The 24794-nt window shown below is 36.7% G+C and overlaps 1 protein-coding gene across 1 annotated transcript in view; it reads left to right on the top strand.

Moving 5' to 3' along the window:
* CNTLN (centlein) overlaps nucleotides 1-24794 on the top strand; it is a gene marked incomplete at both ends in the record, with an annotated part of 202506 nt that overhangs the window by 109768 nt on the left and 67944 nt on the right. Inside the window, 6 exons of the mRNA XM_083353493.1 lie at nucleotides 2839-2939; nucleotides 4786-4877; nucleotides 7803-8341; nucleotides 16445-16607; nucleotides 17321-17393; nucleotides 19925-20145. Of these exons, the coding sequence (XP_083209619.1) occupies nucleotides 2839-2939; nucleotides 4786-4877; nucleotides 7803-8341; nucleotides 16445-16607; nucleotides 17321-17393; nucleotides 19925-20145 (1189 nt within the window). The remainder of the gene's footprint in view (nucleotides 1-2838; nucleotides 2940-4785; nucleotides 4878-7802; nucleotides 8342-16444; nucleotides 16608-17320; nucleotides 17394-19924; nucleotides 20146-24794) is intronic.

The raw sequence follows: 24794 nt of genomic DNA, 5'->3' as shown, positions 1-24794 counted from the left end.
ATCACTCAATATCATATCTCAAGATGCCATGTCCCAACATGGAGGAAGAGGAATCCTATTTTCTTTCAGTAAACACACTGAAAAGTTCACATTCATAGTTCTGATTCTGAATAGATTTTTCTATGAAATTTAAATTTTCCTCTCTTTCCCATGCCCTGTTCCTATTTGCTTGTCTGACTTGGCTGAATAATTCTCATGTAATTTATATAATAATTTCTATAGTTTCTATTAAAAATGCTGGAAATATTCTTTTGTGCTTGTGCCTGCATGTAAAAAGAGAAAAAGAGCATCTTCTTAGTAGATTGTTATTTGAGGTGATAAATAAAAATAATATGACCATTATAATGTTTTTATTTGATGAATCATGCTTATATGCCCAGTTATCCTCTCTTTTGAGGCCATTTTCATACTTTCTACCTGTCTTAAAGCAGTGCTACCTATCATGGAGCAAGGAGAAAACCAATTAATATGTGATATAATGAATGTGATGTTAAGTAACAAGATAGAGAAATGCAAACAGTAAAAAAATGATTGGTTTCGTTTATGAGGCCTCTTTCTTTGCCTGTGAAGGACAGTGAAGATCAGCTTACAGAATGAAAAGAGACAAAGCATTCCTTAATTATTTCTCTTCAACCATATCATGTTTCCCCCAATCACAGTTCCAAGAATACCGAGCAAAAAAAATGTAACCATTATTGTTAAATAATTATGTCAATTCTACTGTCAAAATTAAAATTCTTCCAAAATCCCTTCTATTGTTAACTATTGCTTTCATTTATCTTAAAGCATACACAACACCCCTTTATTTAAGCATGATTTTGAAGGAAAGCTGCTATGATGAGCCTGGAATTTTAATTTGGAGGCAAATACAATACGGAAAGGGATCTTCTGTTATTAGATCTTCTAGCTAATGGTCAATATGAGAAATGTTTGGGGCTGGAGAAGAAAAACGGCTGTTGCTTTGATTGTTTTTGTAATTGTGCTGTGCTTTTCGTTCTTGTCGGTATGAGTTTCCTATGAAAGAATTTATATACAAACTTATATAAATTCAAAATAGTTCATACAGATTACAAGAGAGAGGTATGAAATTAATTTTTAAATAATCATTCTAATACCATTAAACAGTAAGATATTTTGAGTTGTACTTCTTTCTACTTCTTCGTCTTAATAATAATAATAATAATAATAATTTTATTTATATACCGCCCTTCTCCCGAAGGACTCAGGGCGGTGAACAGGGCAAATGTATAAAATACAAAAATACAAAAGTTAAAAGGAATTAAACATAATGCCCAAGGTAAAAACAAAAAATACAAATATTAAGAACAATAAAAAACCCAACCCATCCCCCATCAGGCCAAGCCGGCTTGTTCAAATAAATGCGTTTTCAGATCGCGTCGGAAGGAGCGGAAGTCGGGCTCCATCCGGAGCTCAACCGGCAACCGATTCCATAAGTCTGGGGCGCCCACAGAGAAGGACCTCCCCCTGGGGGCCACCAGTGGATTAAGGCATAATGCAGTAACCCTTTTGATAAAAAGTTGAGTAGTATTTTTCACATAGACTTTGTGATTTTCAGAACTAACTCATATAATTTATAAATAATACACTCCAAAGGAACTTAGTTTGAATGTTAAAGTAACAACAAAATGTAAACTTTCCTTTTGGGTTTTAGTTTTGATTAGTACCCAATGAGGCTTGATTCAGATATTATCTTTGCAATATTGGAGATGTTTCAATGTAGTTTGGAGCCACATTGTTCTGATGTCTGTGAGATGTCTGTCTCTGACATCAGGTGAGCCGATTGATTCAAGAATGATTGCTTCCATGCTGCCCTCATCATATACTATGCAGAGAATAGTGTATTTCAATAGCCTTTAAAGAGCTAATAGAGTCAATGTTTTGTGCAGATTTCAGTTTGATTCTTTTGTTATTCTACCTCATAGTCATACAGTGAACCATGAAAAATCATGTCCCTTTTGGATTTCTCATTCATTAATTTAATTTGGGGAAAAACATCTTGTTTATAACCTGCTGCAGTGTCTGTTCATCCCATTCCTCAATTTTCATTCATTGACCATCAAACACAGGGCAGGAGGAGAAAATGGCCATAAAACTATCAAACAAACCAAAATGCTGTTCTGCAACAATTATTAATTACAGTACAATATTAAAGCACTGGAGAGAAATAAGCATGCATCTTCAGTCATTTTATTTGATTCCAAATACTAAATTCAAACCAATTGCTTAAAACAATCTGTAAGAGTATAGACCCTGAAACCCAGGACTATGGCTCATATCTCATTTAAAAATGAAAGAAACAAAGAATTAAATGTATGTAGAAAATCTCAAGTATATAATCTTAAAATACAGTATGGGGTAGGTCTTTTTTTTCTTGATAACATACTCACATCTCTCTGCTGAAACATAAGGAAAAGTCCCTCGTTTAATAACTGTTCTCGGTGATGAAAGAGTAACTTTGCAACAAGTCCTCAAATTTACGACCTGCGCAGGTCTGTGAAGCAAAGGAAAGTTGAAGTTGAAGATTATAACCACAGTCATGGTTAATAAAAACTTCACTTAATAACCAATTTACCTGTCCCAACTGTGGTCACTAAATGAAGAATACTTGCAATTTATGACTCTTCTGTATCACTAAGTTGGGATACTATATATCTTTCTTTTCTTTATCTATTTTCCATATTAAGTCTGATTATATAAATCTATTGCATTGATCAAACTTAGTACCACAGTTTTGATTCTGCTCCGATTTTTGTAGCATGTGTCTTATTTGACCTTTTTTTGGCATTCTTTTTATGAATTCTTTATGTGTATTTCTAGACTGAATTTGGAGGAGGAATTGGATCAGATGAAAGTACATGCCTCTAGAGATAAAACTACAATACAAGAGTTGAATGTGTGTCTACAGGAAGAAAGAGAAGGTAAGTTTGATTTAGACAATCTACAAGTAATCCTCGTTTAATGTACTTAATGTACAATTCAGCAACTGTTTGAAATTACAACAGGAACAAATAAGGGGTACTTAAAACAGGTCCTTGAAAATGTGACCATTGCAGCATCCCTGCGGTCAAGTAATCACTATTCAAGCAACCAATTCATAATTACCATAGTTGCAGCATCCTCAACCATCTGATGGTCATTAGCGATCTTCACTGCAGTTTCCAATAAGCAAAGTCCCGTATATCTTAAAAAAATACAGATTCCTTTTCAGTTTTTTAGTCTAAAACTCTAAAATATAGAGTATTTGTTAAGATATGGTAGCTGTATATATAATTCGTATATCTAATTCTGTCATAAGATCAACATTGAATGCTTTGATCAGTTTATTATTAAAAACTAAAAAAATCTCTGAAAAGTAAATGTAGATGTAAAAGCTACAATTGATATTCAAATGAGTGAATATTTTGAAAAAGATTAAAAGTAGAAAATGTATGTAGTACCACTGTGCTAAGGGACTGTGCTTGGAACTAACATGGGTGAAAATAGATTTATATCAAGGTAAAGGTACATAATCCCCAGCTGCACATTTTCCCCCCTCTTCTGTTATCTTTAGAGTATTGCTCCATTTATTTCATGAACACAGAAGTTTTAATTGGGCATGACAAGTTCCAAAGACAAAAGAAAGGGCTAATTCAGTCTAACAAACTTGTTAGTCACTGTTTATGCCAAGATGATTGCTAACCTACAGAGAGTAGCATGTTTTTCTTCCACTTCTGCTTTGTTTGTAAATTGAAGATCATACCTGACCTACTCTGTCTACTTATAGTGCTGAATGGGATGGTTAAAGGAAATGTTTCCCGCATATTCCTAGGTATATTTTACAAGGAATGTTATTTCCTAATATTTACAACTTCTAAGCAATTTTGATATAATTATTTTCCTTTATATAACCTGCTTACCATTTCGCCATTCTTAGCTGTTGAGCGTTTTATGAAAGTCAGCTGAATATGTGAACTGACTTCATTGAAAACATTGGGGCAAGTTTTTGGCAGACTGTTGATTTAAGGGTGCAGTAATTAAGAAATGAAACAGAGGGCAAGGTATTTGTGGGGGAATGACTTTTCACTTGTTCCTGACAATTTCCAGGAGATAGGTAATTGGAATGATTTATGAAAAGCGTTAGAAAGTATATCAGAAATAATTTTCCTACAGCAGCTAAGTGTTCGAGCAATTATCATTTGGTAGAAGTATATTTCAGATTATATCCTTTTTTGTACATAATGGCTAATCCATTATACAATTTTGAGGTGTCAAGTTTGGAGCTAGTCTGGGGAAGAAATAGGATGTAATATTGTTAAGTGCTCAAACCAGTGTATAAATTATTGGTCACCCTAATCTCGAACATTTCTGTGAAATGTCATATGTGATTTATTTTGTACAGTGTACATTTCATCTTACAAAAGCAGGAAGTTAAAGTTTTGCCCACTATAAGTCCATAAAGTTTTCTTTGCTCTGTTTACCAGGCACTCTGTTCAGGCACTCTGTTCCTCCTAAAAGGGATAAAAATCAGAGAACAAAACTGACAGTGTAGATATAAAGGTAGTAAGTTTGCTTTCTGTAGCACAGAAAAGCTGGAGAAAAATCATGATGATGCTACCAGAATTACATGGCATACGATTTTTTTTTAAAAAGTCGCTGATTTGAAACTGACAAAATGGCTTGACAAGAAAATAGACCACAATATTCTTAGTCAATGAACTCATTTCTTTAAAATGCTTTAGTATTGCTTTACTGGAATTACAATGTATTATTTACTCTTCGTTCAAGAACTGCTCTGTAAACTTGGTGAAGAAGACGAGGTCAACCACAGTACTCCAAAGAAGAATGTGAAAGAAATATCAGCACTGACATTACAGAAGGTATCCTAATCTGTAAGATATTGAGCTCCACATGTTAAATCTCAATTTCAGTGTAAGGGATCATATATTAAAAGACAACATTGATGAATATAAGCCATGTGTTATTTTTTTTTAGTTACCACTCATAACTCAAAATAATTCTGTCAAAACTGTGTCAGAAATCAATGTTTTCTATATTTGGCTCCATTCAAGCTAATGGTTTGTGCAGAAAAACAAATGTGCACTTTCTCAGAGTCGGATTATTCTTACCCTTATTCTAAAAATACAGTTTTATGAATATAAAGTGTGTCTTACTTTAAAGATGGAAATCATTGCATAGGTCTGTATTTATTTTGCACTGTATTAACAAATAATTAGGATCAGGTCTTGAAAATCTGAGTGTCCAGGAGAAAAGGAGGAAAGAAAAAGACATGTCACTCCCTTCCCTTTTATTAGATTTTCACATCACTATAAGAGGTATAGTGTGTTTTAACCTATATTTTATTTCCTACATACAAATAATCCTGAAAAAAACTTTCTGCATATCATCCCTACTTCTTGAATGATTTAATGTAGTTTTTTTTAAAAAAATATGCCAGAATAGAATAGAGAAGATCTTATGTGGTAAAATAATGACAACAACATCCCAGATTTGATGAGAACGACAAAAAAGTCTTGAGAGTAAACACTATCAGCATGGACAAAATCACTGTCATTCAGTTGGTAGCTTTCCTCTGAACAACTTGATGAAACTTCTAACACCATCAAACAACATCTGCCTTTCCTAGGTCCTTGGGAGATCTCGATAGGTGGATAAAAAATGCCAAATCCAGTCTAAATATCTGGCTGACTATGCAACCAACCATAATAACACACATACATACACATACACACATATACACTTTTATGCACATACACAGATACACACACACACACACACACACACACACACACACACACACACACATCAAGTCAAGGCAGTAAACCTAGTATTCTTGCCTCCTATTTGTTCTGTCACTTAGGAAGTGACTGGCTTAAAGTCACTCATCCGGCTAATGAGTTTAGCTGTGTCCATTTATTTTTATATTTGTAAAATAGCTTGTAAGTAAAGTAGTCTTCAGCAGATCAGGGGATTGTATATATTGCCATATTTCTAGGTAATGAAGGTTCTCATCTCATTATTACTAAATGACAAACATATTAAAGTAATAACTGAGAACAAGAAATGCTCACATTCATTTATCTTAAGATAGAGTGAGTAATGGAAAACAAATTGAGTGATAGAGGATGTCGTATCTACCACCCATGGGATAGAAGGAGTTTATGATATATAATTTTAATGACATAACTGTCAAGAATGGTTTGGCATAATACAGGAATCTCTGATGTCTTTCCGAAACTATTGGATTATAGTAGGAAGTAATAGCTCTAATAATTCCTTCTAGAGCCATTTCTAATTGAAATTCTGGAGTGACGAACTTTTAGTTATGGTATCTTCTACCTAAAGTATAAAATTTCTTTTCTTACACAGCAATCAATCTCAGTGCTGGAGTTACTTAAGCCCAAATTCAAAAATGTCCTTACAATAGAGGCTCAAAGATGCATTGATATAATACTTAGTTAGGAGCCTTGGTGGAGCAGTGGGCTAATGCCTCCTTAAGTAACACCAGCTGCCTGCCATTAGTGCAGGTTCGCATCCCACCAGGCTCAAGGTTGACTCAGCCTTCCATCCTTCCGAGGTAGGTAAAATGAGGACCCAGATTGTTGGGGGCAATTAAGCTGACTTTGTAATAATGCCGCTTGGGGGGGGGGGGGCGAAAGCCCTAATAAGCAGGCATATACATAGAATGAAGGCTACTGCTAAGCACATTTGATTTGTGCTTAGTTTGTAAGCCGCCCTGAGTCTTCGGAGAAGGGCGGGATATAAATGGGATTAAAATAAAAATAAAATAAAATAGTTGTTTTAGTGCAAACAGGAATGAATACTTCTGCTTTACATATTGTTCCTGTGTGAGCATAACAGTTTTACCTGGTATGGCAACTTCTGCATCACCAATTTTAGTACTGTATTCATTATTTATGTTTTGGTATAATATCTCTTTTTTTCAACCACCCCAAAATGGTAAAGGTAGTCTTCCATCATACGACAATTGAATCCAAAATTTCTATTGCTAAATGAGACCATTGTTAAGTGAGTTTTGCCCCACTTTATGAGCTTTCTTGCCACAGTTGTTAAGTGAATCACTGCAGTTGTTAAATTAGTAACATGGTTGTTAAATGAATCTGGCTTCCCCATTGACTTTGCTTGTCAGAAGGTCGCACAAAGGTGATCACATGACCCCGGGGCACTGCAACCGTCATAAATATGACTCAGTTGCCAAATGCCTGGATTTTGATCATGTGACCATGAGGTTGCTGTAACAGTTATAAGTGTGAATAACAATCATAATTCACTTTTTTCAGTGCTGTTGTAACTTTGAACAGTCACTATATGAACTGTTGTAAGTGAAGGATTACCAGTATTGCACTGTAAAAAACTGAAATACAGAGTGTCAACAGCAACCTTGTTTTAAATCATGATACAAAATCAAAGCCAAAATTGTAGTCTGGGCTACTATATAATTATTATTTTTTTAAAAAAAAGTTGATTAATCACTGAGAAATCACTGAAGTTATAAATATGCATTGTTTTGTTTCATATCGCTTTTGTGTCACTGTATAAGGATTTTAATTTATTTTATTACATATCCTTTTTAACAGATGTATTATTGCAATAAAAATGCCTTCTTCCCCATTACTGTGAAGTTATTTTTCAATTTGTTATTTGAAATAGTTGTGCTGGATAGAATTTTATTTCCAGAGATTATATAGGATATTAAGTCATAATGGAAAAGACCAGCCTCTACGTAAAACATTAAAAGTGATTTTTCCCCCTACTGTATTCAGATTTCACAATTGGAAAGAAGAATAATGGGCTTTGAAAAAGAATCCAAGAAGCTGAAGGAAATTAATAAAGGGTTAGTTAAGGATAAAAGCGACCTGAAACTATTGCTTAAAAAGCATACAGACGATGCAGAAGACAGAGAAAAAGAGCTGAAGATACTTGTGGAAAAGATCACAGAAGCAAAGAAGGACAAAGCAAAGCTCCAGTTAATAATAGATGGACTGGAAAAAGAGATCATGTCTCTGAAGAGGCAAGTGGCAGAAGGAAATTTATTGAAAAATGAAAATGTGGATTTGCTGAGTCAAGTGAAACAACTGCAAAGCTTACTGAGCAAAACAAAAATGGTTGACTCCAAAACCACAGTGGAAGCGGCTTGTGGACAATGCAGGTGTAAGAATACAGGGGCCAGTGTTAAACTGAAAACAGGAAAGAAAAAGAGCTTAGTGGAACATCAATCTCTTTGCAATCAGTCCATCAAGGATCTGAGTGGTGCACTTGAGAACTTCAGTAAGGACGGCTGGGAAGACATGAGTGAAAGCAGGTACAGCTCTCATTAACGTAGCTCTGTAGAAGGGACACTGTGCATATGTAAAACACTAGCAAATAGAAACTGAATTTCAACTACTGTCGATTTGGTATGCAGAAAAAATACTGTCAGAGTCTTTGAAATATCTTGGGAGGTCTTGTTCTGAGTTTATTGACTGAAATTTGCATGCAGAATTAGCCACAACTGCACAAGTATTTGAATAGGTGCCAGGAAAGCCAAAAGAAGGCAATGCTTGATTTCTTCTAGTGATGCTATTTTCATGCAGTCGTGAGGCTTGAAATTGACAGTTTGGCAGGTTGATTTAATTTGCTGGCCCTTTGCATATTCACTTCTGACAGCTAAGGATTCCCAAGCAAACCCAGGAAGTCAGTTTAGTTATCTTGTGACATGCCGACCCAGGAGGAGAAACACTTTTCCCCTTAATTTGGTTAGATAAATTTTGAATGACCCATTTCAACTTGCTACCAGATGTCTACAAGCTGTTTTGTGTCCTTTAAATTAAGGACCTTCCACACTAATTATTTCATGTATGTTTCATGCATAGTCATTGTACTAAGTGTAATTGAAAGATTGTTGAAAATTGGTTCTGTAACCGTAAGTAGAACTGCACAGGTTCCTTAGATCCCACAACATAACAAAAGTTATTTCTCAGCCTGAAATCAGGTGTTTCATAGTGATTCCATAAGCTATGAGTGCAAAGTTTCTTACCTTTTGCTTGATTCTACTGTATATACATAATTCAGAGACAATCAGAAATATCGTTTAGACAGGCCTTGTGCCGAACTTTTTAATTGTTGGATTGATATTCTGCCTTTTCTTCAAGGGTCAAAGTGTGTATGTATGAATACAGATTTATGGATTATTTTTTTAAAAAAAACTCTGCCAAAGTCAAATAACTTTCAACAGTTTACAAGCTCATCTAGTACATTAAAATAACTGAAATAATAGCTTTTCTTCCCATTTTGCCTCATGCAAAAACCCTAGCAGATAGGTTTTCCTAAAAATGACTGGTTTTTCCAAAATCCCCCAGTGAGCTTCTACAATGGACAGTAGACTTTCATCTGGGTTTCCCTGGTAGTAGTCCAGCATCCTAAATGGTGTGGTATATTATTGACACTGTCCACTGTGTTATTTGCTAATTAATACTATTAATTAATAATCTCTAGAAAATTGGATATGGTGTAGCTTTTACATAAGATAGAAAGAAATCTTACTAGTTCTCATTTGTAGAACTTTAAATTTTGTATATTACTCAAATTCAGCTATTTAAATTTATGAAAAATTGATTTGTACAATATTTGCTTTAAACTAACGATTTGGTCCATAGTTATCTTAGTGTGCACAATCAAGAATAAACCATAATTGGTTTCAAATGGGTTTCCCATGACAGCTCCAGCTTATAGAAGGGGAGTAGATACAAAACATTCTGAATAATATAAGATCAGACACAATTGCTTGAAGAGATGTTTAGGTATCAATTACTAGCTCCACAACCATAAATTCTTTCTTTGCTATTGCAACTTATTTGTGGTTAGAGAAAATAGAAGCATGAAAATAATCCAAGTTAATGAAAGTAAGACCTTAATCACTGACTTTACAATTGGAGTCTAAGTTCTTATTCTGTCAGCTTAATTAAGGTTTGACTCCCCCATTAAAGCCATTGGTAACTTGTGATTTAAGATTATTCAATGCTGAAGACTTTTTAAAATAACTATCACATCTGCTAAATATTAACAAAAGTGGAGGAAGTGGTTCTTCTTACCTCAAATTTCCTTATGGAAAATGCATATGGGATATGTCATACATCAAACAGATACTCCTTTATATAAAATGTTATCATAATAACTTAATAATATGTTGCTGTCATGTACATTAATATTGCTCACCAAGAAAAGAATTAATATAATGCAAATAGAAAGGGTACTGGGTTGCTATTTATGTATGACTTTGAAATTTAGAAAATTTGAATGTATGTCTGTAGTTATTTTTCACAATAAATAATATAATAGCAGTAGCACTTAGACGTATATACCGCTTTACAGCATTCTCTAAGCAGTTTACAGAGTCAGCCTTATGCCTCCAACAATCTGGGTCCTCATTTTATCGACCTCGGAAGAATGGAAGGCCGAGTCAACTTTGAGTCGGTCAAAATTGAACTGCCAAACTGCTGACAGTTGGCAGTCAGCCGAATTAGCCTGCAATACTGCATTCTAACCACTGCGCCACTGCAGCTCTTTATATAATAAAACGGAATATAATAAAAATTAATACAAACACAGAAAATTGATGAAAGAAAAAGATCCAGTGGTTCATTAAGTCTGCCCCTTGAGTTTTTTGCTTGTTTCCTTTTTAATTAAATGTTTTTAATTTTTATTTTTTATTTTTTATTTAATTTTTGTTGGATGATAGACAAGTGTTTATCCCAAGCATCTTTAAAGTCAGTTACTGATGATTCACCCACTATCATACCGGAAAATACGGTATGATCAAGTTTAAATCTATGAAGATCAAGTACAGCTTGATACCTTGAATTCTTGTAAGTTTCATATGCTGAAATGTGTTAAGTCAACCTAAACTATTTAAGGAGTGATATAAGATATAAGAGCCTTGGTGGAGCAGTGGGCTAATGCCTCCTTAAGTAACACCAGCTGCCTGCAATTAGTGCAGGTTCGCATCCCACCAGGCTCAAGGTTGACTCAGCCTTCCATCCTTCCGAGGTAGGTAAAATGAGGACCCAGATTGTTGGGGGCAATTAAGCTGACTTTGTAATAATGCCGCTTGGGGGGGGAAGCCCTAATAAGCAGGCATATACATAGAATGAAGGCTACTGCTAAGCTTGTAAGCCGCCCTGAGTCTTCGGAGAAGGGCGGGATATAAATGGAATTAAAATAAAAAAAATCTCTGTTGGAAAGTTGCTTGTAAAATTCTGCTACTATTTCTGTGAAGGAATGCTTTCTAATGTTACTTTTGAGCTTCCCTCCCGTCAGCTGGAGATTATACCCGTGTTCTTAATTTTTGCTTCATGTTGAAAAATAGTGCCATCTAGAACTTTATTCACAGCCTTAATCTATTTAAAATTTCAGTCATGTCCTCTCTTTCCCTTCTGTCTTCCAGCCTGTACATGTTCAGAAATATTTTGTCCCTCAAACCTTGCACCATCTTGTTACCCATCTCTGGACTTGCTCAATCTTATCGATACATGTTTTTTTTAAAAGTGAGGTCTCTGTTTAGTCATTTAGCAATCAATCTGCTATAAGCACACCTAAATCCTTTTCTTCTGTTCTGTCTAACACTGTATCCCCAATACTGTACTCTGCCAGGGGATCCGTTTTCCCCAAGTACATGATCGTACATTTAGAAATATTGAGCTGCAGTTTCCATATTTTTGACCTATTTTCCAACAATGTCAAATCATTTTCCATTTACGAATACCCCCAGGAACATCAACCCTATGACCTTTGTATCATCAGCAAAAAGAGAAATCTTACCTAGCAAACTGTCTGTTATATTACTTACAAACACATTCAACCAAATAGTACCTAGAACTGAGCCTTAGAGTACATTGCTTGTGACAGGTCTCTGTTCAGACAATGCCCCATTAACAGTCACATGCGCTTTTAAATGTTTTTTAATCCTTTTTTTCAGGAGTGGTTCCATTAACCTCACTACTACCAGACTTAAGCTTAATGGCTTATAGTTTCCAACTTCTTCCCTAACTCCATTCTTGTAGATCAGGGGTGTCAAACTACCGGCCTGCAGGCCGGATGCATCACGCAGAAGCTGCGCCCACCCCATTGCCGGCAATGACAAGACTGTCCCGATACATTGCGCGATGTCATGTGACGTCACGAGTTTGACATGTCTGTTGTAGATGGATGTAATATTAGCTGTTTGTCAGTCCTGGGGAACTTCACCTGTTAGAAGAGATTGGTTAAACAGAACAATTAATGGTCCAGCAAGCACACCTAGAACTTCCCTCAGAACTTTGACGTGAATATGATCTGGACCTTTTGCTTTATTAAGCTTTAAGTGGGATAGCTCATCTGCCACCCCCACCTCTAAAACTCCTGGGAAAGAAACTGCACTACAAGGGTACTATGATCTATCCAACCTGTTTTTGTTACCGGCATCTACTTCTGAGTAGTCTGAACAGTCTTCTATTAAGATTTGCTTTAGCCAGATCTCCCTTAACATAAACGTTGTTTACAATTTTTTTGGGAAAAGTTTTACAATACATTTTTTAAAAGACAAAACCCCTCCCAACCCCCTCCCCTCTCCCCAACCCTCCCCAACACCTCCCTCCCTTCCCCCTCCCCCCTCCCCGACTTCCCAGAGCTCAATACAGGGTATAAAAATACAAGCAATCATAGTCTACCTTATGCAAACAACAATAAAATATTAAATCTATCGCACTTTAACTCTTATAAAATAACTACAAGCAATATAAATATCACATCAGTACTTATTCAAATGCTAGATGAAACTTTTTAGTCCCATATTTATTCTGAATATAATCAATCCATCTTCTCCACTCCACAATATATCTCTGTTGCGTTTGATCTTTCAAGTACGCTGAAATCTTTGCCATTTCCGCCAGATTGGAGACTTTTGAAGTCCATTCTTCTATAGTCGGCAGTTCTTCCTTCTTCCAATATTGCGCTACTAAAAGTCTTGCTGCCGTAATTAAGTTCAACATCAGCTTAGTGTCCACAACAGTAGTATCAGTAATAATGCCCAGTAAAAACAGTTGCGGACAAAACTTTATCCTTTTCTTGAATATCTTTTGCATGTTCCACCAAATTTTAATCCAAAAAGCTTTAACCTTTTTACAGGTCCACCATATATGAAAATACGTTGCATCTTCACCGCCACACCTCCAACATTTGGGCTGGCAGTTCGGATACATACTTGCTAATTTTTTAGGATCTAAGTGCCACCTATAAAACATTTTATAAAAGTTCTCTCTTAAGTTTTGAGCCTGCGTAAACTTTACGTTGTTTACATTTTTAATAGTTTTAGCCAGTTCCTCCTCTTTCTGTGCTTTACCAACACTAATGACTTGTTTGGCTTTCTCTATAGGGTCTTATACACCTGTCTATCAGCTACATTCCTGCTATTCTTATATCTGTTATATGCTGATAGTTTTCTCCTTTACTATCCTAGTAAATCCTAGCTTTTACTAATGGGCCTCACATGAAGACTAGTTGCCTCCAGGATGGCAGCTTTTATCAGCGTCCACTAGCACTAACTCCTTCACCCTTCAAGTTTATGTTTTAGATCAGGGGTGTCAAACTGCCAGCCCGTGGGCTGGAGTGTCACAGAGAAACCATGCCCATCCCATTTTCGGCAATGGGAAAAAATTCCGATACGTCGCGCGACATCACGTGACATCACGAGTGTGACATGCCTGTTTTAGATAATCCCTCATTTTGGTAAAAACTTGTCTGCTTGAAGCCTAAACTTCAAGTTTAGTGTATGTTATATCTGCTTTAGTTTTAATGACAAACCAATAGCATTGGTGATCACTGAAACCCAGGTTTTCCCCTATCAACTTCTAATACCCCATCCCCATTGATCAAAACTAAACTTAGAATATAGTCCCTTCTTGTTGGGCATTTTACTAGGTGTTTTAGAGGCTCTAACACAGGGGGGGTCAAACTGCAGGCCCGTTGGCCAGTTGCATCATGCGGAGGCCGCGCCTACCCCAGCTCCAGCAATATAAAAAAAGTCACGATAAGTCACGACACGTCACATGACGCGGCAAGTTTGACACCCGTGCTCTAACAAATCCTTGCTCCTGCTTGTAAATGCATTTGAAAGATTTGTCATCCCTTGGTGTAGCGGATTGATGGTGCATTACCACTTACTTTTGAGATTATGGTCATGAGATGTTAGTTTGGGACATGTTCTTTAAAGCTGGATATTCAATTTTATCCTCTGTACCTTGAAGAGAGATGTCATCCATAATGCCAAAATTTTATGAAATAGGTTAATTGTAATTGATAATATCTCCGGCCAATTTTCCTTTGGGATAAAGGAAATTAGAAACTTATTGTCAAGGGTATGCTGTAGACTATAGTCTATATGTCACTACCAGCTTGACTGACACAGCAATTATCATTAATGATCAGGGGCCTGATGGTTGTTTCAGCAAGCTCAGTACCAAGCATAGCTTTTCACCAGTCATTACTATAATCAATCCACCAGTCTAAATGTATCCTTCAGCTTTCTGTAGTTGAAGAAAAAGGAAAAAATAAGAATTATTCTAAACCCTCACTTCCTCCAAAATGAATTGTTCGCAGTCAGATTTGCCTATTGTGAAATTTCTTCTTTAGAGCCATCAGTGATATAGGTTTAGATGTTTATTGCTGAATTTCTCATTGCCAAATTTGAATTGCTCCTAACAATGGATATTGTTCTGCGCAACATATATCCTGCAGGCATGGTCCATCTGTGTTTTTTTAAAGAAGCCAATAAATTCACTGTTGCTGTCCCCAAATTTTGCACTTATGTGCCACCAATGCTCCTTACTAGCTGAACAGCTGATCAGTGAATCAAGTACTCCTGTATGGCCTGCAATATTTTTAATTTATTGGTGTCATCTCCTCCTCTACAAATCATAAAGCCTGTTATAGTACATATTAGGGAAGACTAACGTTCCTTGGGAGAACCAGCTTGGTATAGCGGCTAAGGCATCAGGCTAGAAACTGGGAGATTAGTGAGTTCTAGTCCTGCCTTAAGCACAAAATCAGCTGGGTGACCTTGGGCCAGTCACTCGCTTTCTGCCCTAGGAAGCAGGCAATGGCAAACCACTTCTGAAATCTTGCCCAGATAACAGCAGGTATTTGTCCGCCCAGTAGACAGGAGTCAAGACACCTCTCAATTCCCCTCCATTCCCCTCAGAAAAACAACAACAAACAAACTTCCGTGGTCTCTTTCTGATGGGGAGATTAGATTGTACAGGTTCTCCTTTCTTGAGCTCATTTCTTTCCTGCTTTCAGAATTCCAAGCATCTCCAGAATCTGAAGGTTTTTTGCTTCTTATTACTCTGGCATTCCTTATAGAGAATTATAGTAGAAGGCTTGAACTAACATTAAGCTGTATTTGCGCCCTCCCTCCCTCACGTCTCCCACCAACCAATCCCTGTATATGCTGCTTCATAAAGATAAGCTGAAACCTGATGATTCTTTTTTCTTTCTTTCTAATTTTTAAGTTAATCGGCCCAGGCGTCTCCCTATAATTTTTCCTTAGTTGACTTGCATTACTTATGCTAAGATATTCAATTGCACATCAGAGCATATTATATACCAGTGATGGCGAACCTTTTAGAGACCGAGTGCCCAAACTGCAACCCAAAACCCACATGTATCGTCGGGTGCTGGGTGGGCGTGGCCCATTGGGTGGGTGTGGCCAGTTGGGTGTGCATGTCCCATTGGGTGGGTGTGGCTGCGGTGGTAATGGCAGACTGGGTGGGACTAAAAAGTTCAATCAGTCAATTCCAACTTTGCGAGATCTTTTTCCCCACGAGAAGTTGAAATTGATTGATTGATTGAACCTTTTTTTTTTGCACATGGTGGCAGAGGCCTACAGCGAAAAGGTTTTATAAAACCCAGCTGAAGGCCTAGGACTGGGGCGACGGCGTGCATGTCCACAGGGAGGGCTGTGCGTGCCAACTGTGGTACGCATGCCATAGGTTCGCCACCACGGTTCTATACGAACTGAAGCTTCTTCTACGACTTTTTCCTATTCAATATGAATCTCCCTATTCACCATGTAAACATTGTCACAGTTTGATAATTTGTAAGTGGTCACAGTTTCACTGTCACGTCAGTTCAGTACTATCTTGATGTTTAGGCATGGATTGATGTATTGTTTGGAGCCATTCCCAGGAACATACAGTACAGGATGCATCTCCTGCAAAAAAAGTCTTCAACTATATAAGGTTCTAAGTGAGGGTTCTGGATAAGTACTTTCCATATAAGTTTAAATGTACAGAAGTTATAGCAATGACTTTATTTGTTCTGCCATTGATCAGCATGCCATGGACAATTAAATCTAAGACCAGTAAATCTTTTTTTTTAAATGCATTCTTCTTAGTGACTCTGAAATACTGAATTCTGAAAACCTGGAGACAAAAGCAGTACATCATATTTCACTGACAAAAACAAATGAACAGCAAGAACAAAATAAGATTGAGAATAATAAAATAACCCCAATCAGCAAGTGTTTAGAAACTGAAAGCAAATTACATCAGAAAAAGGTAAGGTTTGAGTTACTTCAAGGCATTCCCTTGTGCTGCATGCATACATACATACCTGTGTGTGTGTGTATACACACACACATACACACACACTCATATTTCCATTGGAGTGACTCTGGGCTTATAAAATGGTATACAAAGATAAATATGAAATGATAAAAAGATAAATATAAAAACAGTTAAAATTTACACCACTAGTTACCTACTACCAGTTATTTGGGTATGGTTTAGGGATAATGGAGCAATTTGTAATTGTGAGTCGAGGATCTAGTTTGGGGCTATCACTGCTGTGATGGTTTGTCTGGTGTTTGGTGAGGGTCACAACTTTATTCCAGACTAGAAAAAGGGATAATTTGGTCAGACAATTTAAGAATCTCTTTTCTAGGGGAAGCTAATACACATGAAGCGAATATTTCATTTTATTTCACACAAAAATAAAGACTTCATAATGTTTAACAATTGAATGGCAATTATTTTGGGAGGCTCCTCAGTATGACAACCCAACATTGATAAGGTCATAAGTGTGAGAAAGGTAGCATTTTTGTTTATTGTTTTAGTTCCAAGATTTTAGGTTTAGCAATAAAGCAAAAATGAGTTTTTTTAACACACACACACACACACACACACACACACACACACACACACACACACGAGTGTATATTTGTGGAAACATGTAAATCCTATGAATATAATATTTTTTCTTGTGTTTGTAGAAAAGGAAAGGTGAATTAGTAATAACTGTCCAAAGGAAAAAGATTCTAAATTCGGCATTCAATCCTTACAAAGGTAAGAATACATAAAATATTTTTATAGTAGCAAAATTATATTTACAATTGTGGATAGATAGCATCTGGATTGACAGTAGTCATCAATATAGCTCACAAATATCTAAAATAAAATAGATGCAGCAGGATCATTATAATTTAAAGAAAAGAAATTTACACTTCTCAGGAGCAAGAAAATGATGTCTGTTCATTAACGTAATTTGATTTCATATTTCCTTATAGTAAGAAAAGGCAATTTAATAATAGAGTCCGAGTCATCAAGGTGGTGTATTTGTCAGAACCCCCCTCCCTCTTTTTATTTTTTAAAAAAATCTATAGGTAAAGGTAAAGGTTCCCCCGCACATGCGTGCTAGTCGTTTCCAACTCTAGGGGCTAGTGTTCATCTCCATTTCAAAGCCGAAGAGCCAGCGCTTGTCCAAGGACGTCTCCGTGGTCATGTGGCCGGCATGACTAGACACCAAAGGCGCACAGAACGCTGTTACCTTCCCACCGTAGTGGTCCCTATTTTTCTACTTGCATTTTTACGTGCTTTCGAACTGCTAGGTTGGCAGAAGCTGGGACGAGTAACAGTTGCTCACTCTGCTACGCGGCACTCAGGATTCGACCCGCCAAACTGCCGACCTTCTGATCGACAAGCTCAGCATCCTAACCCACTGAGCCACCACGTCCCTTAAAAAGAAAAATCTATAAGAAGGCTTATATAAGGTTGCTTATATCTTTCTCCTTCTCTCTAATCCCTAGTAGTCAGGACTTTGAGACCAATTTCTTCAATGGGCACTAGCAGGGGTTTTGACATAACACCAGCTGGATAAAACAGACAGTGTACTGTGGCTTTCAAAAATGCCAAATTGAGACCTATAGTGGATACTGTATTTCAAATCTCTCTAACAGCATCAGAGAGGATATATCAACTGAATACATCAATAAGTAAAAAGAATTTCCTTAAAGTGGGATGGACTAGTTGCTGTGAGAGCATACCTGCTTTTATGTTTCTTAAGCTTGTCTTAATATAAGTAGGTTTCTTTCTCTGCTGCCTTTATGTATTCTCAAAGCTACTTCCTTCCTCAGTCCAGACTTTATGGGCTATGCTCGTCACTCAGGATAGAAGGCAGATTTTTTTTAAAGACTGCAAAACAAGTACTCTAACCTTTTTGCAATCTTAAAATTATAAAAGAAAATATTTGCAGTTATTATTGTTATTATTACTATAGACACAAAAATATGAAATCATAGCTGGCCATTCTTTTAGCTGGTATTGCCCTTTATATGCATCAAATTCTACCCCAAAACTAGAATACCTTAAGTATTGGCATAGTATACCTATGGATCCAAGCACTGTAGCCTTGTGTAATTGATAGATGGAAATTTTGTCAATGCTCATGTTTTCTAAGTGCTGTCCAAGATTTTTTGGTATGGCATCCAATGTACTGATAACTTCTGGGACCGGTCGTACAGTGAGCCAGATGTTTATACTGGATTTGGCATTTTTCTCCATCTGCTGAACCCTTCCCAAGGACCTGGGCCAGGCAGATATACTTATACAATAATATTAAATAAAAGCATATGTTTCACTCACCTTAAAAATTTAATGTCTTACTTCAACCTACTTCATCTTTTAGAAGGCTTGGCAGTCTTAGGCTAAGGAGTATATCAATTTTTTTTCCTTTTTTGGGTTAGATTTTTCACTAGGACACAGGTCTGTAACCCATGGCTCTGGAGCCGCATGCGGCTCTTTCAGCCGTCTCCTGCGGCTCCCAGTCCTCTGCCATGTGCAGTCCAAAAAAAAAAAAGTGGGACCAAAAAAGTTCAACCAATCAATTCAAATATGCAGGATAGGTGCATATCTCGCCTTGGCTCCACTCTTCAGTCAAACCCTGTTCTGCGCATGCACGCATGTACGTGCATGTGCACACATTTTTTGTGGCTCCCAGTTTTTCCTTTTGTGAGGGAACCAGTTCTGAGTGGCTCTTTCACTGTTTCAGGTTGCTGACCCCTGCACTAGGAGATTACAAAAAAATCACAGAGTACTAACAAAATAGTTTGTAGTGTAGTTACTAGTTTGTTTCTGATTCTGCTTTAGAAGCATAGCTAATATATTCCAAAAAAAGATGTTGAGACTTTGGGGGGAAAAAATGCAGAGAAAAGCAACTAAGACGATTATAAGGCCTGGAGACTAAAATATACGAATTGGATTTAGCTAGTCTAGAGAAAAGAAGAAATAGGGGAGACATGCTAGCAGCATTCCAGTATTTGAGGGGCTGCCACAAAGAAGAGGGAGCAAGTCACAGAAATGAAGAAAACTTACTGTTTTGGCTAGCAAAATATGTTTTTGCAATTTCGGCATCACGGCATATGTACATATACCTTGGCAATTGTATAGTATATATTGTGTTTTGTAGCAGGAGAAACTTGGGTTTGGTTCTATTGGATGTTGCAAAGGACATTCAGCAGTCCTTTGCAACAGAAAAAAATATCATTTCTTTGAAGCTGATGTAGTGTCAGATTAATAATTGGTCAATATTAAACTTTTAGTTAACAGAGAGAAGATAAGAAGTATCATGGTCCAGAAATCTGGCTGCTCCATGTCACTTTGGGGACGTATCACATCTTTACAGCAGCAGTTAGCTGTAGTACAGAAATCAAAACTAGCAGCGGTATTATCTCTCAAGAAGTCCAGGGAAGCAAACAAAAGATTAACGTCCCAGTTGCATCTAACCAAACAGCAACTTCAAGCCAGCAAACAAACTGTTCAGGTAAAAAAATATTATAAAATATGACAAAAATTTAACGTTTAGTGATTAAATGTACAGGATTGTAATTATAAGCCTACCAGTTCCGAGCAAAGTTGAATATCACCCTATTACATACCGGATATATTATTTACTGAAATCATGCATATGGTTCACAAATCTGTCTGAAAAGATCAGGATGATGCATAATGCTTTTGAATATGAAGTGGCAAGATACGAAGAATGAGAAGGCTGTAATTGGTTCTTTTCTCAAGCAATGCATATTTTGCTCTAAACGGTTTATTTTCATGGATCAGTTTTATGAAAATAGAAATGGCAGCCATGAGGACAAGCTCTCCTGATAATTGATGTAAAGAATTACATCACACTTACAGAAATTCTGAACTGCTGTGGAAGGACCACTGAAATGTCTGAATGCATTTATAATTTGGTTGGTGAACATATTTTCATAAAAGATCAGCATTTTTATAGAAATAGCTAGTGTATATATTATTGTGTAAAAGTAAAAAAAATTGAGGCTGTTATGTTATCTTCTACTCTGCTAAAAATGAGTTAGCAGTCAACTTTTTTGTTCTTTTTCCCTTTCTAACCCATATCTTTTCTTCCCTTTTTTCCTTCCCCCTAGTTTTACATTACTTTTTTTATTTTCCTTTGTGTTTTATATTTTGTTAAACTAATAGAATTTGTAAACAAAAGATCAGCGTTTTGTGCCCTGGTTAGTTTGCATTTTTTTCCTGGTTAACCCCCACAACTCATAAAGACACATTTTTCTTTTTATATATGTGCTATAAGATGGACGCGGTGGCTCAGTGGGTTAAGACGCTGAGCTTGTCGATCAGAAGGTCGGCAGTTTGGCGGGTCGAATCCCGAGTGCTGCGTAACAGAGTGAGCGCCTGTTACTCGTCCCAGCTTCTGCCAACCTAGCAGTTTGAAAGCACGTAAAAATGCAAGTAGAAAAATAGGGACCACTACGGTGGGAAGGTAGCAGCGTTCCGTGTGCCTTTAGCGTCTAGTCATGCCGGCCACATGACCACGGAGACGTCCTTGGACAAGCGCTGGCTCTTCGGCTTTGAAACGGAGATGAGCACCGGCCCCTAGAGTCGGAAACGACTAGCACACATGTGCGGGGGAACCTTTACCTTTACCTTACCTATAAGATGGAATCAGCAAGTGCATTTATACATCTCCACCTTCAAATATAATTTGAACTGTGTCATGGCCTTAGTTTTTTAAATACATAGACAGATTTAGAAACACAATAAATGCACGTGTGAAATAAAAACACTTTTGAAATGCACTTTTATTAGTAGTTTAGAAAGCCATAGTCCAGTCAAGGAGACTTCTATGTAGGAGCTGATTTCTACATAATGCAGGCAATGTAAATGCAGTTGGACGTCCACATTACATTCATCATCCAGGACCCAATAAATGGATATACACTTCCCTCCATGGGAGTAGGAATTTGCATACCCATAGAGGGCCATTGCATTCATGCAATTAATCAATTAGCTAAAATAGGACTTGGGTAAAAAAAAATACATACTAATAATGAATGAAGTGCTTTCTCCTAAATTGAATTAAAGGATTCATCTTACATTCACTGATTCTGAAGGATTAACTTTATATTAATTGATAAGAATAGAAAAAAAATTCTGTAGAAGGCAAAGGAATAAGCAAGAGATATAATTTTTTTGCAAACATTCCTACTGCTGAAAAACATGGATAACTTTGAAGAATCACTTTAGAACCAGTCATTGCTTAGCTAGAGTAATCTGCCTAGTTAATTATTTAATGCTTAACACCTAAATAAGATTTTTCTTTTTGTTCTTTCCTTCCCCTTGCATATACACTCTTCTCCCTCCTGTTTTATTCCTCCTTTTTTTGGCTGTTTGGCTGGAGGAAGCCGAATGTGTACATTTCTCTATAACAGTAATTGTGTGTTAATATATGAGAATATTTGCTTCTGAGAGAGAATGATTGCTATATGTAGATGCAAGATCAGCTGATTCCATAAATATGGTAACTTTTTACAGGCAAATAATTTTAGTCAGCAGTTATTCATTAATTATGTTTTTTGTCTTGGATCTTCCCTTTCTGGAGTAATGTTTCTGGCATATATATGACACACGATACAAAAATAATATACCATATTTTTTCTTGCTGGTATTACTAATAGATAAAAAGAGAAGCTAGAAACATATAAGAAACATTAATGCTGTCCAAGAAAAAGTAAATAATATAAAACAGATGTGAGAATCCAGGCAAAATATCTAAATATGTGCCAGTTCTGATTTCTTTTCAGTTTTATCCAGTTTCAATTGAGGTGCTACAGGGCTTGACTTTTCCTCTCCTTTTGTTTAATATCTACCTGAAACCTCTGGGTAACCTCATCAATTTGGGGTCAGGTACGATCAATATGCTGATGATATCCAACTGTGCCTTTTGACCTTCGGCCAACAAACTGATGCTTTTAAAGTCATGCCCAAGTGCCTGGAAGCTAGGCAGGCTTGAAAGGGAAGAAGTTGACTCAGGTTCTGTCCTGACATGACAAAATGGTTACTTGTTTGATCCCATCACCCCCACCCTGCAGTCCAGGGGACATTCCATCTTTAGTCTTTCATAGGGTTGCATTACCCCCAGGTGAAACTTAAGGCACCATCTAGAGATCCTCTTGGATTCACAGCTTCTGTGATAGCAGCTGTGGCCAACAAGATTCATCTGACCCTTGTTGGAGAGGGAGATCCTTAAGACAGTCATTCATGCCTTGGTCACTCTAGATGGGGCTGCCCTTGAAGAAGATTGGGAAATTACAACCGGTCCAATGCAGCATTGCAGGAAGATAGCATTTCAGGAAGTGTGTCATGATACGAGCCTATACCTCTACTATTTTGCAAGCTCTAGCAGCTGCCAGTTGACTTCTGGCTGAAATTCAAGGAGCTGGTTACCATAGCTACTTGAGGGCATGCCTTTTTCCATGTTGTTCCACTGGTTTAGTGAGACCAGCTAGAGTGGAGACACTCCAGATCCCATCAATCAAGTAGGATCACTTTGTGGGCCCATGAAGTATGTTCTTGTGCTGTGGAATGCTATCTCTCTGGAGATCCATACTGCTCTTGTCCTTTTCCACAAATTGTTAAATCCCTCTGATTGCTGTTCCTATCTTTCTATTAGCTGTATTGTATTCTTTGGTAGTATAAGATTAGTTCTCAATTTAAGAGAACTCAGATGTTCTAGATTTTATTTAGATAGAAATATTATAGTATCTGCAACTTGAGTATTGGCAGATGTCCTTTGATTCCTATGTAGCTGTATTGATATAGATGTGTAGATGTTGATGAAAAGCTACAGACACGTATATTGTATATAGAAGCATTTAACAGTAACTACATTGTTTGTAGTAGAATTACAAAAGTCTATATTGTATTTATTTATATATGCAATTTCTATAGCCGCCTAACTCAATCAAGTGACTCTGAGCAGCCTAATCCTTTTACTGTAATTTTTTTTAACACAGCTTTATATTGCACGGCGTGGCATTACATGTTGCAGTACAGCTTATTGCAAATGAAGAAATACGCTTTGCCATTCCTAAGACTCATGATGCATATTGATCTAAAGGACTTTGTATGTAAATAAAGGGGATAAAATGTGCAAATGGTGTTTCAAAATTACAGAATTTGATATTGCTGTGAAGGAATGTGATATTTCTGAGATTCCTTGGAAAAATATCATTATTGGCACAATCCAGGAAATTTTTTTTTTAAAAGTTGTTGTCTTTCTCCGGCATTCCCCATGCCTAATGGCAGTGCTGTAATTTTCATCACCAGATGTCTGCTCAGATTAAAACATCCTCTGCTGTATGTACTAGAGTAATGACAATTATACATGGGTAAGATATAACATTTGCACAGCAAAAACACATAGAGACACAAGGGATGTACAATTCAGTGCAAAACTGCCATATTGTAATTTAAATCAGTAATTATTGTCTTTTAAATGTAGCAACCCAATTATAAAAGCCCCACAACTACAAAGTTACCCAGAATCCTTTGCTATGGTTCCCATAGTGCTCTGGAAGTGGCACCCTAGGAGTGATTGTATTGTTTTATGGGTTGCCTTTGACATCTGAAAAGGACTTAGTAGCAGAGCAAACCGTCTTCATCTGAAGAGGGCAGGATTTTAAAAAAGGAACAGACTTTCAACCCACTAGGTAACTGTTTGCAGCTCCTTTGGGTAGCACTACACAAAAGTTGAAAGCAGTACTTCAGGAGCATTCTTCCAGATGTGTAACTGTTCTCTTTCTTTTTAAAGTCTCTGTTTGATATTGCCATATTTCAACCTAAAGAATTCCTGCAATAGTACTTTAAAATCCACTGCAGGCACTTCTTGAACATTTCCAGCGTTGTTAGTAATTTGTAAAAGAAAATCTTTGCTACCTGATGCTTTCTTCATTTTACACTGAAAGACTTCTGAACATTTTAGAGTAGCCGCTGTTTCAACTTGGCATAACTTTAAAAAAGATACATGTGTTCGTTTTTTTTTTAAAATGCATCCTCAAAAAAATAAAAATGCCATTAGACTTATTTTTTCACTATTCTTCCAAATCAACTCAGTTTTACTGCTGTTGTTCAATTCCAAATTCCCTAAAATGT

This window comes from Vipera ursinii, assembly GCF_947247035.1.
Source record: "Vipera ursinii genome assembly, chromosome: 2".
In the NCBI taxonomy this organism is placed as follows: Eukaryota; Metazoa; Chordata; class Lepidosauria; order Squamata; family Viperidae; genus Vipera; species Vipera ursinii.
Note: the sequence above shows the minus strand (reverse complement) of the source record. Positions and strands in the feature narration are given on the sequence as shown.